This window comes from Spodoptera frugiperda, chromosome 11 (assembly GCF_023101765.2).
Source record: "Spodoptera frugiperda isolate SF20-4 chromosome 11, AGI-APGP_CSIRO_Sfru_2.0, whole genome shotgun sequence".
Taxonomy (NCBI): Eukaryota; Metazoa; Arthropoda; class Insecta; order Lepidoptera; family Noctuidae; genus Spodoptera; species Spodoptera frugiperda.
In genome coordinates, this window is record NC_064222.1 from 9047386 (window position 1) to 9063572 (window position 16187).

Genomic DNA, 16187 nt, shown 5'->3' on the forward strand with positions numbered 1-16187 from the left:
TCCATGTTGCAAGTACCTAGTAAATATACATATAAATACAGTAATACAATAATACTTTGCCCGACCTCGACCCGAGAATTGAACTTGAGATCAATCATATCTATTACTGTGAATTACATGGAGTCTGTCTGGGATTTAATATTATACTTGTTCTTTATTTTCCAATTAATAGAATGATGTCGGGGTATAAAAATTAAAATTTTACTTAGTCCGTCAGTTAAGGTAATGAAAAATTTTAAACACGTATTTTTTAATTTTGTCATATAAGATAACAATACTTGTATTACTATTACACTTATACTAAACAACACAAAATTGGACGAATTTGAGGACTTAATGTCTTATGCCATTTCGGTATTTTGTAACGAGTTTCATTTAGACGTCATTACAACTTATAAATAACGTTTTAACGTTGTATGCCGTTTGTTTATTACGCGGCCATGTTATCAGGGTTGAGAAAATTTTGTTCTCCTTTTTTTCTTTTCCCACAGGTGTCCTAAGAGCTGAGTGACTGATTTAAAACAGACAGCCGTATTTAATAAACCTGTACATTTGAAACTATTATCTCCAACCCTCCTGCCAAGCGTGGATCCTATTTTATAAAGTAGTTATTTTATATTATTTTTTTATAATATTTATGATACACAAAGTACAACGTGTCCTACAAGCCCCCTATTACATGAGACTTTTAAAACAAATGGTAAAAATGGGGGCACATTGTACAGTGATAATATGTGCCGTAATGCGCGCCTCTATCTACCACTTCGGGGATAAAAGGCGTGATGTTACTAAGTGATAAGTAACGTCGCAAACAAAACCTAGTCATACAATAAAAACTTTATCTCAGTACGGAACGTATCATTAAAGTCAAATCAAGCAAAAGGTCGACCGGAGTGCTTAGGTCCTGCACATTTAACATAACTGGACAACTTGATAAATGCATTGATCGTAAACGTGACACTACACGTGATGTCTATGTTATTTATTATGTATAACAATGTTATTCCCCACTATACTCATTATCCAGTATGGTTTTATCTTTATAAAGATTAGAAATGCTCTATTGTAGCATAAAGCTGACAGTGTTGAGATTTTTTAAACAGATGAGGACAAATTACCCCCTTTCTAATCCTCCATTCCCCAACAACCCTTAACACCTTCACTGCGGTAATAAAATGTATTACTTTCACCTGGTGCGGTGGCGGTCCAAACATGCGTTCAATAAACTTTCAGACAGTGCGTGGCGGGCCTTTTGAGCCTGCCAATACTATAATGTCCTGTCATATCCCGCACCGGCGGAAAGTTCTCACATTTCACGTCCGCACTAGCTGGAAGTCCCGCGGCAGCGATTGCTTACCACCAGGTGATCCGTCTGATCGTTTACCAACTTATATCATAAAAAAATAGAAGTAGCTAGGTATCTGGAAATACTTATTAATACAATGTCATATTTACCTCTTATAAAGTAATAAGATAATTCTATTGAAATAATATGGTAATTACTGAACACATGAATTAATCATTTATTAGACCAGTTTACTAGTTTGACTGCCTCGTTGGTCGAGTGGTCGCAAGTGCGACTGACGAACAAGGGGTCTCGGGTTCGATTCCCGTGTCGAGCAAAGTATTACTAGACTTTTTTCGGTTTTTCGGAAATTTCTCAGTAGTAGCACGGAGTCTGGAATTGTGCCCGGTATATTATGGCAATAGGCTCACCCCCTATTACATGGGACTTATAACACGAATGGTGAAAAGTGGGTGTATATTGTATAGCGACATTACGTGTCGTAATGTGCACCTCTGCCTACCTCTTCGGGGATAAAAAGCGTGGCGTTGCAGTTGCTTTTGCTTTTTACAAGTTTTAAAGTATGGAATGATTAAATGAACAGTTTAAGGGTGCTTTTCCACTAAAGAAGTGCTATGTAACGTTGCTGTGGATGCGTTTGGCTTACACCAATCATAATCATTTGTACACATAGCTTAGCACTGGTGGAAACGGACTCAGCTAATGAGTAGTGGAAATGGACATGCACAATTACACACATCCATAGCCTGGATGTGTGTACTATTGATACATCACATACTCGAGCTGCACATCTTCTTAGCACAGCTACTTATCGGCGGCACATCTTCATAGCACATCTTACTCACACAGCTACAGAACTTAGTATGAGTGGAAACGGTCACATAATTTCACAGTTTAGCTATTATCTCACAGCATAGCACAGCTCTGGTGGAAAACCATCTTGAAGGCCGTGGGGGTAATAGTGATCTGCCTTCAACAGAATTTTGTTGGCAGTCAAAGTGTTAAATGAAACAAAAATACTAAATAATATTCCTTTATTTGGCACTTAAATAATATATATCACCTCTTCCAATTTATTTATTTATTTATTATGTACAATTTATTTTTTATATTAATCTAATTGTTCTATAATACAAACCACTTCCATGATAAAAACATTTTGATGAGAGCAGTGTGAGTCCTTTTTTTAAGGGGGAAAATCATCCAATGACTTCTCCCGCCTTGGGTGAGGCGAGAGGGAATGTCAGACTCTTACTGACTAAAAACCACCCTGTTCCTACCCCTGCTTTTCGAGCCGGACCCCCGGTAAACGAGCTAGGTAGTCCGCAGCTCCGGATCAGGCGTCAGCCGTACTGAACCTCATCTGTGGTGGTCTTATGGCTCTTTGAGGCGCGTGCAAAAGTGAGTCTTAGGAGCGAAGTTCTGATTGCAATTCTCAATGCTCTTTAGTACTTAATGTGAATCTTTATACAAGACTAAGGGCCGATATGAATAGCCTATCCCAATCCAAAATGTGTGGATAATTAGCTACTGACTGTAACATTATTATGGCCGATTGGACCTATCTATTGGATAACAAACAACATCATTAAAATGTCTATTTATATAAGTTTTTAAACTGACATGGTCACTAACACTATTATTAGAACTTGAGACGGGATATTTACTATATATTTGAAATATCGGAAACTCATCGAAATTAATAAACATGGTAAATATCCCGTCTCAAGTTCTAATAATAATGCCTTTTTATTCTTGTTAGTACTTTTGCGGTGCCTAATAGGTCCCATAGTTGGAACATCGTACTGTATTAACATTGTAGACCAAACACTAGACTATGGATGCATTGGTTGATTTGATTCTACCACGAGATATAATTTTATCCTACCAATACAATAAAAGTAAAAGTTTGTATGTGTGTTTGTTTGTTACTCCTTCACGTCAAAACAGTTGAAGAGATCGAGATGAAATTTGGAACAGCGGTAGATTATAGTCTGAAAAAACACATAGGCCACTTTTTATCCCATGGAAAAGCGGGTGAAGCCCCTGGTAGAAGCTAGTAATTTACAAAGATTTTTAAAAACATGTTTTAGTCCACACTCAAAGCTCTGAATGAGCCGGGCATTCCGACATAGTTCTCAGTGAACTTGCTGGATTGTCTGCATGATTCGATGGTGTTTGCTTTGTTCATCACGCTCATGTACTCCTGAAACTCTTTGGAGTTTATCGCTTCCACCCAATCTCCTGTAATGTAAAAAATGTTTGTTTAATTTAGTGATTTCATTTCTGCGGGCAGCAGCTAGTCTAGTCAAGGTACTATCCTCTGATTTGATAAGAGTATAATTATTAATTTTACCCTTTAAACATAACTTTCAAGTAAATAGCCTCACAAGTAAATAGCCTCACCTCCCTATTACATGGGAATTATAACATATATGGTGAAAAGTGGGTGTACATTGTATAGCGGCATTACGTGTCGTATTATGCACCTCTGCCTACCCCTTCGGGGATAAAAGGCATCAAGCTGCGTTGAATATAACTTTTATAAAACAAAGTTGTTGTCCTCTGATTTAATCAGAGTATAATATTAATATAACTTTTATGAAAACTAAATTGATTGAATTGCAGAATTACGTGTATTTCTGAATATGTGTATTGCTATTATTTGGGTACAGGCGCTTACAAATATTTCACAATGAATATTTGTACTACTGCCTATGCCTCATGAGAATGTATTGTAAGTATTTGTGTTTATAGAAATAAGTAGTAGTATAAGAATCATGTTTAGATATCCTCTCGCCTGCGGTACAGGATTTTCTTAGTTCAGACATCTAACATTGTGAGATCAATTTTAATTACTGCAGTTGTATTATTATAATAACTATCGTGAGACTGTCCTCTGTGACTCAAAATAGTATCTACAGCTTTTCTCCATTAATTTAGTATGACTCTCAATATTGATTATAAATGTCTTTATTTTTTTATTTAAATTATTTCCAAAATACTTACTATTCAACTCCAAAACAGATTTCTCCTTGCCACCATAGTCTGATGGCATGATTTCTTTAGGAATAAAATCGCTCAAGGTATCAGCAGTCTTATGCAAATGTATTCTGTCAGCAACTTTAGCACTGAAGACTTGTTTCAGCAATGATATTAAAGTATCTATCATCTTGGAGGACGAGATCACGTGGATGCTCTTTATCCGACAGCCATAGCCTTCCTGGAAATTATAAAGAACAATTTAAAATGTGATTTAGACATTTTATACCTATATGACCTCATTGTAATGGTTATTTTTCAATTGAACCGATTTTTATGTGGTTTATCAGCATAGTATTTTCCAGACTTGGGAGGTTTTAGGTAAAAAAACCCGACTTAAAAAATGGAGAAGGCGCATATGAAATTTAGAATGCGGTTTATTTAAATAAAGTTTTATGTCTACACTCATTTCTAATTGCTGTTAATATAGTAAAATTGTGGCAAAGGTCGAGTAGCATACTGGGTTTACCGAGAGTCCGGCTTTAAAGGCACGGGGGACGGTAGGAACGGGGTGGTTTATAGTCAGTAAAAGTCTGACACTACCTCTCGCCTCGCACAAAGCGTGAAAAGTCATTAGATACCTAATGACAATCTCAAAAAAATACACAACGGTACTTACAGTCATCAAAGTGATAATTTGCCTCAGCTCTATAGGATTGATCTTGGTGACGAAGCTCAGGATATTGATTTGCGTATAATCCAAAATAATTTCGAAACCGGCACAGTATTCAGCCTGCAGCATGTATTCACTGAGCTGAAATTAAAAGCAAAAACATGTTTTTGAGCACATAAGCATCAAACCTATTCATTATACCTAGGAGGTTTAAGACTTTACTTCTCATGCATGGGTGCGTGGTTAGTATATATGCGTAGGTACTTTCTAAGATTATAAAGCAACCAATTTTAAAATTTCGTCTATCTCTTTGTGAGAACTCATCAAAATTGGTAGAGCAGTTTAGGAGAAAAAGCATAACAAGTAAACTTTTGCAACAAATTTAATAAACCCTTAATTTATTTCTCCAGTGAATAACTAACAAACGTAAACTATATTAGTTTTACATCGGTCAAAAAATTTGGTCAAAATGACCCCTTAGTGTCAAACATACCCGATTTTACGGTATTGATAAAAAATGAAGTGTAAAAAACTTACCGCAGTCAAGTATTTGTAGTAGCTGAACACGTATGAAGACTCCAGGTTTTCGGAGACAAGCTTGGCGATGTAGACCCTGGTATACTGAGGAGTCATTTCTGGGATATGTGCTGTGTGACTGGAATATACAGAAGAGAATAATTTAACTAGGTGTCTTTGTATCCGGGCGTCGGGGATCGCATGACGTTCTACGTGGAGGACTGAGGGGGAGGCCTTGTTCAGCAGTGGACGTCTCTCGGCTGATGATGAGGATGATGAATCTACTTCGTCAGATACGTATGACGTATGTCCACTTGAGGACAATGGTATTCTTTTTTATTGTCTAATTTGGTTTGGTTTGGTTTGAAAGACACCTTCAGAAAATTTGGTGTTGTGGCTAATGTGTTTTATTAAACAATTATGTTAATACTTTGAAATTTTTTTTTTTATCCTCAGCTAAGGGGTAGGCAAAGGTGCACATTACGGCACGTGATGCTACTGTACTATGTAACCCACATTTCACCATTAATATTATAAGTCGGATGTAATAGGGAGTTAGTCTATTGCCGTATATGGGGCACACATAAAGAATCCGTGCTAATTCTATGAAATTTTCGATAAACTGAAAAACCTAGTAATACTCACTCGCTAATAATCACTCCACCAATAAAATTGGCAGTCGACAGAAAAAAAAACTATAATAAAAAATAAGTTGCCTTTTCCTTCCTCACACTATAACTCCAGAAAGCTCGAAACCATTTTCACGGTTTTGCATTCGTTGGAAAGGTCTCAGGCTCCGTGAGGTGTGTAGTGACGACAATTTAGAAAAAAAATCAAGAGAACAGCAGGAAAACAGGGAAAATCATTAGTGGCGAAACGGAATTCGCCGGGTTTGCTAGTTATATCATAGAAGTACTCACATAATTTGATGTATCGGTTCCAATTCTTTCTTGACATCGATGGGACTGAAGAATTCTGGCATCAAGGTTTTGAAGGTACATAATTTATCCAACTTCTCTTTCGCTCTCTCCACTAAACCTTTTGATATAATTATGAACCTTTCTAGGTATTCTCGAGCTGTAACCAATAAAATACAAAATTATTTATTATTATAAAAATATTTTTAATATTATTTTAAACTTAAAATCATAATACGCATGCTGTGGTTACCTATAATTGTAAATACAGATAAGCTTAAGGTAGTTTGTATGTAACTGTTATTTCTATTGTGCAATATTGCTGTATTTATGTTGGTGACACTTAATAAATAAATAAAATAAATAAATTATGTAATCAGCTGTGAGTAAGCTGTAACTATTTGACGAGGAACTCGCCTAGTTGCTTGCAATGGCTTGCCATGCTAGAGGTTTATATTCCTGAGCCGCGGACTACTTAGCAGGTTTACTGAGACTCCAAAAAGCAGGAGTAGGAACGGGGTGGTTTATAGTCAGTAAGAGTCTGATACTCCCGCTCGCCTCGCCCAAGGCGGGAGAAGGCATTCCCACCTTAAAAAACAAACGGGCTCATATTCGTGAGTAGCATTCGAAACACGACGCGATACTGCGAGAGTAAGCCAATTAATTTAGTATGTCTCACTAAAGTTATAATAAAATGACACAAAATACAACAGGAAATAACCTATTGATTCAAGCTGCAACTGGTTTGGCATTATGGTTTTTTGCTAAGTAATAAATTTTGTTAATACAGGTTTTACACTCATTCTCAGATTAAAAATAAAGTCATTGCTTAATATAGAGTGCCTTTTTTAAGGAAGGAAAATCATCAAAATAATCCTCTTGCCCTGGGTGAGGCTTGAGGGAGCATAAGACTCTTATTAACTAAATACCACCCCGTTTCTACTCGGAGGTTTACTCTTGAATCCAATTATCGATCGACATTGATATTGTAAAAGGTAATCTTATGTTGCAACACTAGCACCCATTGCATACAGATGTGGCCCAATAGGGCTGATGCCTCATTCGAAGCTGCGGACTACCTAGCGGGTTTACCGGGGATCCGGCTTGAAGGGTAGAAATAGGCACGGTGTGGTTTTTAGTCAGTAAGAGTCTGACACTCCTCGCCTCGCTCAAGGCGGAAAAAGACATTGGATGATTTTCCCCCCTTTAAAAAAAGCACCCATTGCATCCGTATTGCGTGGATATTAAATGAACTAAATGGCGTTCAGATTGGCTTTATATTCCGTACTCTGAATGCTAATTTAACAGCTACGATTGGGTTTGTATAATTTTGACATTGAATAATTATTGATATTTTATTGGATTGAAATTGCATTGACATTAAGATTGGATTCAAGAGCAAGCACTCTGCTCAGTGCCCTTAGTCCAAGTTTGCTTTTCGTTGAAAGTAATCCAAACGTGAGCACGTTCGGCGCTTGATATGGTCGGTCGAATAAAGACCAATCTTAGCGCGGTAATGGTACGGAGCTGTGGCCGCAGTAACTTAGACATGATTACTCATTGGAAAGATTCTGAATATATCTAGTTTACCAGACTTAATCTAGATTTAAAAAGACAAGAATATTTGCCCAACTGGAAGAAGTCATTGGATGATTTTCCCATTTTGAAAAAGCACCATTGCATCCGTAACGCGTGGATATTAAATGAACTAAAAAATATTCGCATAAAGTTTGGCTTTATATTCCGTACTCTGAATGCTACATTTAACAGTAGGATTGGGTTTGTCTTTGACATTGAATAATTATTGATATTTTATTGGATTGAAATTGCATTGACATTAAGATTGGATTCAAGAGCAAGCGCTCTGCTCAGTGCCCTTAGTCCAAGTTTGCTTTACGTTGAAAGTAATCCAAACGTGAGCGCGCTCTGATTGGTCGGCTCGAATAAACCGACCAATCCGAGCGCCGGTAATGGTACGGAGCTGGGCCGCAGTAACTTAGACATGATTACTAAACATTGGAACACATTCTGAATATATCTGGTTTACATTCAGACTTAATCTAGATTTAAAAAGACAAGAATATTTGCAAATGAAACTGGTTAGAAGGTCTTTACTAGGTTTCACCTTTTCTGAAGGTTACAATTGTGACCTTAGGCGATCAACTTGAGCTAACAACTATGAATAAAATGTAAAAAAAATATGTAAAAAAAAAAATATTCGCATAAATTGTTTAGGAACATGGTTGATCGTGAGGTTGTAATTAATCACATATTTATTAGGATTATACAGGTGTGTCGTATAAATATTAAATAATATTATTTTGTCATTGAAGTATATTGTATAGACATTTAAACTTGGCTTAGTCAAAGGTTTTCCTTAAAAATAAATCTCTCATAAAATATTTGAATAACAACTCTATAATCTATACGGCTATACTCACATGTGTAGTTAAAAGAATTCGTGCACCGCTAAGCTCCTCTCCGCCCCGCTCCGCGTCAATGGAAACGCGGCCTAAATGCGTTCTTTAAAGTCAAATATCCGATACACCTAATATAATGTAACATGTCGTTTCGGGTCTGGGTGTCATAATAATATGTGTGTCAACTATTGTATGTTTATAAACGCACTCAAAACAAAAACAAAAAAAAAATCAACCCAATCATTACCGGTGGTATTATTTCATATGTTTGTACGAAACACTCTGTATATTCTTCCATTTGTTTTTTAGGCCCAGAAGTTATTAAAAATAATTAAAATATTCAACGATTAAGATAATAATGATTTATGATGTTGTAAAGTAAATTTTATGGATTTGTACCGTCTTTTTTTTAGTATAGGTAAGTCTAAACGAGCAGAGGGATCACCTGGTGGTAAGCAATCGCCGCCGCCCATGGACACCCGCAACAACGGCGTTACAAGTGTTTTGCCGGCCTTGTAAGGATTAGGAATATAAGGGTTGTTAGGGAATCGGGGATTGTGAAGAGGGATAATTGGGCCTCCGGTAACCTCATCACTCACACAACGCAAACGTTGTTTCACATCGGTTTTCTGCGAGGCCGTGGTATTATTACTCCTTTCAAGGCAGCCCATTCGTGCCGAAGCATTGCTCTCCCACACTAATATTTGTTTATTTTCTTCATTGCAAAATTTATGAATCGTACAAGGATATTATAAATGAACAATCACATTGTTATTTTTCAAAACAAAGTCATTAAAATGCACAAAAATTAAGTTGAAACGATTGACAATAATTATAATTAATTATTGCATTTAATTAATTTTACGACAATGCATTAATTGTTATTATTCAAAAATAAACATTCAAAATGTAATGGACGGTTAAATAAACTTATTCTTAACAAAAGTTTGTAATGTTTTTAACCTTGTATATCTTTTAAAAAGGTTTATTTTTACTTCACGGTATCCTATACCTACCTTCGGTACCTAGGCACCACGGTATACAACAAAGAAGGATATAAATAATAGTCTGTCAGTCAAAGTAGTGTCAGTCTCTCCGTCAGTGAAGCTAGCTTCGTCACCGTCACCGTGGTATATCCGCAGTGAAGCTAGCTTCACTGACTGACAGACTATTGTTTATTTCCTTCTTTGTTTCAAAAGTACCTACCTAATTATATGGTTTAATTGGAATAAATGATTTGACTTTGACTTTATATAAAATGCAGCAAATCGTGATGTCATAATTATGATTTTTATATACCACTGTTTAATTGGATTGTGTATCTACACTCAATCTTAAAGATTAATCTTTAATATTAAAGATTGAATAAATTAATTAATATTTCAAATCAATATATCGTCTAAAGTATTTAATTCTGTAAGAAAAAAAAATACACGTTTGTTATGTTTTTAATTAATCTACCAGACGGACATTAAGTTTGCTTTTCCACCAGAAATGTACTTTGCTATGTTACAGTGAATGCGTTTGACTTCTGCTAATCATATTCATTACTATACATAGCTTAGCACTAGTGGAAGCGGAATCATGTTTATGTTTTTTATATGAAAAGATGTGAGCTAGGAATATGTGCTATGAATGGCTTCCCTACTATCGCTGCATCGCATACTCGAGCTGCACATTTTTGCACAGTTGCTTTGCGGCGGCGCATCTTCATAGCACATCTTACTCGCATAGCTACGTAGCTTAGTATCGGTAGAAACGGTCACATTTGTTTCACAGCTTAGCCGTCACATATCCGATGGATAAGCATCCGCAAACAAAGGAACGACCTAATACCAGATCCCATGTTATTAATGACTTTTTTAACAAAACCCTAATAATATTTTTGTTTAATACAATAATTGAATGCCTAACTTGTCACTCTACCATCGACACAATACTCGTAGAAACATTGACAACCTAATTAAAAATTACGTACCTAAGTAATAATTAACACATATTTTGTACCAATAAAATTAAAACAATAGTAACTATTGCTTATCGTGAGAATGTACCTATTCTTGCTAAAATACCTTTCAAAAAAAAATCTAAAGATTATCGAACCCGGAATCTCCCGTTTTATAGCTACCTCTGACAATAAATTATATCTAATTAAATATCCAAAGCTATGACGTTTGTTATATTATTTCGTGAGAAAATATATCTATTTGGTGATTTTGTTTAGATCTATACCTAATCCTTATTATAAATGCAAAAGTTTTTATGTATGTTTGTCTGTTTGTTACTTCCTCACGTCAAAACGGCTGAAGGTATCGAGATGAAATTTGGAACAAGGGTAGATTATGGTCTGAAATAACATATAGGCCTCTTTTTATTCCACGAGAACGCGGACAAAACCGTTGGCAGAAGCTAGTAATAATAATATAAAAGTTACTCTATTATTTCCTTGTTATTGTTACTTATAATACGACACAATATCTTCGTTTTAAGGGATCGAGAAAATATTCAATGATTCTCGCCTTGGGCGAGGCAAAAGAAGTCATTGACGAGAACGCGGACAAAAGTGTCAGACACTTACTGACTAAAAACCACCCTGTTCCTGCTCCTACTTTTCGAGCCGTATTAGCCCCGGTGACTCGCTAGGCAGTCCGCAGCTCCGGGTCGGACGACAAAATATCTTACCTACATACAATTCGATACCATAATAATTATGGCTTTGAAAAGAAATACAATACTAATCTTTTAAAATAAATTAACAAAACATATTGTCACATATTATAATCCAACTTATTGCACAATATTAATACATTATATTGCATATAAGGCATTATTTCTTGTCAACCTTTAGGTGTTGCGGAGACATTATGGTAAGTGCAAACGTGTTTGACTGACAGGAAAATTTTGATAAAAACTACTTAATACCTAATGGACCAATAGATAGATGTATGGTACAAATAGGTACATACAATAATATATTATACTTAAATACATACATATTTAATAGATACAGCACTCAAAACAAAATGTTTATTATTTAAAGCCCATGTAGTTGTGACTCTATTGCTTAACTATACCAGGCACAATCCCAATGCTCGAAACCGAAAAGACTTGAATTTACAAAAAAACACTTAGTACTAATCTAGGAATCGAACCCAAAATCTATTACTCGACGGTCGCAGTTACAACCACTGTACTAACGAGGCACTCATCACACTGTACTCAAATTATAGCAAATAAACCAAAAAAAAAAAATCCAGAAAAAAAAACTCACGAAAATCCTTCTTAGCGAAATGCGGCTGCTTTTGCACCCAGTCCTCCAAGATATCGATGGCTTCCTCAATTCGTCCCGGTTTATCCAAGTTCAATTCTTTTCTCACTTCAAGCAAAGTATTAGGTCGAAACCTTAAGATACGGTCGCTTAAACTTTCCATTTTGCAACCGACCACACTGTTTGGGAGCCAATCAAAAACTGAACTGGACAGCAAAATTTTAATGACTTATATCAACTCGTACGATGTAAGGTGTTTAAAGTTGTTCTACTCTTAGTAGCTGCAAAAGCGACAATCGACTACAGAGTTGGAGGAACTCGGTAACGATTTATGTTGACTAGTTTCTGCCAGTGGCTTCGCTCGTGGTCCCGAGGATAAAAAAAATAAAAAGATGTGGTGTTTAAAAAAAATATAGGTAGAAAACTCATCATTTAATTATCGTCTTCTCGCATAGGGCGGCTAGAGGGAGTCATGAAATTCTAAGCTAAAGTAAGAGACATTTCACGACATTTTTGATTCACTGACCTATAAGTAACACGTAAGAGAACAAGGAAGAGGTTAGTTTGGGCGCTTCCTCCTGCTAAGCAAAATTTTGATAAGAGATGGTTGCTGAAAACAGCCGCTAGACTCTTACTAACTTAGCCAAAGCCAAGCTTTTCCTATCCGGAGCCACTAGTCACGTCCGCAACCTCACCAAGCATCGACCATAATGGGAATTATCCAGAAAGTCCACCTCTGTATACCCTTTAAAAAAATCAAAGAGATATTAATTGTTGGTTATAATTTTACTTTTGTGAATTTAACTGGTTTGGTTCTCTAATTAAAACTGTAATATGTCCTCTTAAATTATTAAGACTTGAATAGTTTTGATAAGTGCTTATTTTATGCAACCGTGACCTTATATATTTTTATTATTGTTTTAGCTTAATTATTCGAGTTGCAAATTCACAAAGCATTTTTTGGATAAAGAACACTAGACTGATTTTTATCAGATACTAAAATGGTATAATTTTGGAGATTTTTAATTGTAAATGGACCGGTTTGAGACATTGGTTTTTTTACGGTATAAGCCGGTAAATGAGCAGACGTATCACCTGATGGTAAGCAATCGCCACCGTCCATGGACACCCAAAACACCATAGGCGTAAACAAGTGCGTTATTGGGGGTTAAAAATCTAAGGGTTGTTGGGGAATCGAGGATTGGTAAGATTGAGAAGGAGGGTAATTGGTGCGTGTGCTCACATCCTATTAGGTACTCCTACTATGACACGTGACTGCACAGTTGGCGCGGTGACTGGGCAACTCGCTGCAGTGCAACGTGTCGCGGGTTCGATTCCCGCACGGAAAAACTCTTTGTGTAATCCACAGATTATTGTTCCGGGTCTGGATGTCATGTGTATGTGAAATTGTATGTTTGTAAACGCACCTACGACACAAGAGTGAGAGTCCTAATGTGGGGCATCGTTTATTAAAAAAAAAAAACATCGGCAAAGTTTACAGTAGCAAAATTTTTACCGCTAACTTTGTCAATTGTACATTGGAGCCTAGCATAACAATAATTAGATAACCTAGACCTTTGTAAGGTCATTAAGAAACGTAACATTACGAAGAATTTAATTGTACAATGTTGATAATTGAACATTCAAGTATTGTAGACACATACATGTAAAGTCTAGTCAGTAAGAGTCTTTTTTTTTTTTTTTTGAGGGGGAAAATCATCCAATGACTTCTCCCGCCTTGGGTGAGGCGGGAGGGAGTGTCAGACTCTTACTGACTAAAAACCACCCCGTTCCTTCTCCTGCTTTGAGCCGGAGCCCCGGTAACCTTTTACGTTGTCCGCAGCTCCGGATCAGGCATCAGCCCTACTGGGCCCCATCTGTGGTGGTCTGGCTCTTTGAGGCGCGCGCGGAACGCGACGCGCCGTACGCACGGGTCTGGTTCTGGTCGGGCGGCGAGCTACCCTTGCTCGCCGTCCGCAGACCCGCACTTACGGTGGCCGGAGATCGTCACGCGATCCCCGACGCCCGGAGTGTCTTCTGCGGCGGCTGGGGCGTGAGGAGGATCGTTCCCTCACGCGCTCCGCCTCCTCCTTAGCTAGCATAACTGCTTCGCAGAAGGAGGAGACGGCGTCCCATTCCCCCTCGCTCCGCACCATGGCCTGAACCAAAGCCGGACGCGAGAGGTCACCGTCGCCGATCACATCCCTAAGGACACGGCGGTGCTCAGCCCATGCAGGGCACACCGCTACTGTATGCTCCACCGTGTCCTCCGGGTGGTCCACGCAATGCCGACACCCGGGCGTTTCCTCCCGCCGAATCCGAAACAGGTACCTACCGAAACTTCCATGTTCAGTAAGCACCTGCGTCAGGCGGTAGGTGAGGACGCCGTGACGCCTCTCTAGCCACTCCTCAAAGAGGGGACTTACCGCTGCTATAACAGCGAGCCCAGCCCTCGGTTGCGACAGTCGTTGTTTCCATTCCGCCATGAGATCGCGCCGGAGTTCATCCCGCCACGCACTAATCTGGCGCGGCAGTGGACTTTCACCCCGGCGATGCACCTCCGCACGTAGGCTGTATACGTGCGCGAGCACTTTCGCCTCCAGATCCCACGGCGGTGATCCGGCAAGGAGGTTAGCCGCCTCCCCGGAGATCGTGCGGTATCCACGGATCATCCGAATGGCCATGACCCTCTGGGATGAAACCAGCGCACGAGCTGGTCGTCGCCGTAAATTTGGCGCCCACACTGGGGCCCCATAGAGGGCCATGGACCGCACAATCCCCGCGTACAACCTCCGGCAGGAGGCGTTTGGTCCCCCGAGGTTGTGTAGGAGCCGCTTAAGAGCAGCCCCCGTCCATTCAAACTTGGGAGCCAAACGTCGAAAATGTTCCTTGAATTTCCACCGACTGTCGAGGACGAGTCCCAGGTACTTCATCGTCACCTCGATGCCGATGGAAACCCCTCCTGCCATGATCTGGAACCCACCCGGAGGTGGCGCATTCCCGCGGCCATAAAAACACATGGCCTCGGACTTATGAAGCGCCACCTCGAGTCCCAGCTGCCGGATCCTTGCAACGACTATCGCAACCGCTCTCGTCATCAAGTCAGCCGCCATTTGGTGCGACCTCCCGCTTGCTAGCACTAGCGTATCATCAGCGTAGCAAACCACGCTGACGCCGCTCGGGAGGTCGTTGCGCAGCACCCAGTCGTAGCCTATGTTCCACAGGAGCGGTCCCAGGACCGATCCCTGTGGAACACCGCGCGACATCTCTCGCCGGTTCCACTCACCTCGGTGACCGGGGTAGATGACAGATCTGTTCGTCAGATAAGCCTCGACTATACGACGGAGATAGGTAGGCACCCGATGATATCGCAGTGCCTCCAAAATGCAGCTCCAGGGCAGAGAGTTAAAGGCGTTGGCGATGTCCAAAGACACCGCCACGACGACCCTACCCCTGGATACTGCAGACCCCGTCGTAAGGTCCCTCACGCGCATGATGGCATCCACCGTAGAGCGCCCTCTGCGGAAGCCGAACTGGCCGTCCGCGAGGTCCGGCCCTGTTCCCGTCAGGTGCGCGACGAGGCGGTTTGAAATTATTCTTTCAAATAGTTTTCCCACCTCGTCGAGTAGCACGATGGGCCGGTACGCGGACGGAGAGTCCGCAGGGCGCCCTGGCTTCTTCACGAGGACCAGTTTACCCGCCTTCCATGATAGCGGGAACTGGCCCCTCTCCAAACATGCGCTGAAAAGACCAATTAGTCGAGGCCTGAGAGTCTCCGAAGCCAGGACCCACGCCTTCCCAGGCAATCCGTCGGGTCCCGGGGCGGTGTTCTTGGCGCCCATCCAGCGCACCGCCACTCTCAGCTCTGCCTCGGTAGTCAGTAAGAGTCTAACAAGTCATTTGTTGATTTTCTCCCCTCAAAAAGAAAACCTATGCATAGATTCTTCTATTATAAATACTTACAAATTCAAATTCAAAATTCTTTATTGTGGACCATGGGATTGAACATAATTACAGGACTTAAATAATGAAATAGATCAACTATGTCCAGCACTTTGGGCATACAATAGTCAGGTATGAGCATGAGTAGCACATTTAAAAAAAA

General features: G+C 39.4%; 3 protein-coding genes across 5 annotated transcripts in view; 2 read left to right on the plus strand and 1 right to left on the minus strand.

Annotated features, from left to right (window-relative positions):
- Positions 1-16187, plus strand: part of LOC118275113 (apyrase-like) — a 235522-nt gene that overhangs the window by 157863 nt on the left and 61472 nt on the right. The gene's annotated exons all lie outside the window — the stretch shown is intronic.
- LOC118274759 (uncharacterized) overlaps positions 1-16187 on the plus strand; it is a 380866-nt gene that overhangs the window by 139521 nt on the left and 225158 nt on the right. The window lies entirely within an intron of this gene.
- Positions 2326-12313, minus strand: LOC118274763 (uncharacterized). 2 transcript variants are annotated; one of them, XR_007705721.1, is made up of 7 exons: positions 12086-12313; positions 6398-6554; positions 5499-5616; positions 4968-5102; positions 4316-4529; positions 3052-3550; positions 2326-2903 (listed from the first exon to the last, which is right to left on the minus strand). XR_007705721.1 is itself a non-coding variant. In XM_050696751.1 (6 exons), the coding sequence occupies exons 1-6, from the start codon at positions 12243-12245 to the stop codon at positions 3396-3398; spliced, it is 939 nt and encodes a 312-aa protein (XP_050552708.1). In that variant the 5' UTR covers positions 12246-12292; the 3' UTR covers positions 2326-3395. The 2 variants fall into 2 exon arrangements, 1 of the variants encoding a protein (XP_050552708.1); XM_050696751.1 differs by having other exon boundaries at positions 2326-3550; positions 12086-12292.

Excerpts from the sequence above, each read along its gene's own strand:
- LOC118274763 (XM_050696751.1), bottom strand. The coding sequence starts at position 12,245 with ATGGAAAGTTTAAGCGACCGTATCTTAAGGTTTCGACCTAATACTTTG. Across the intron at positions 5,617-6,397 it reads GAACCGATACATCAAATTAT|TCACACAGCACATATCCCAG; the intron begins GTGAGTACTTCT and ends TGTATATTCCAG. Across the intron at positions 3,551-4,315 it reads ATCTGTTTTGGAGTTGAATA|GAGATTGGGTGGAAGCGATA; the intron begins GTAAGTATTTTG and ends TTTACATTACAG.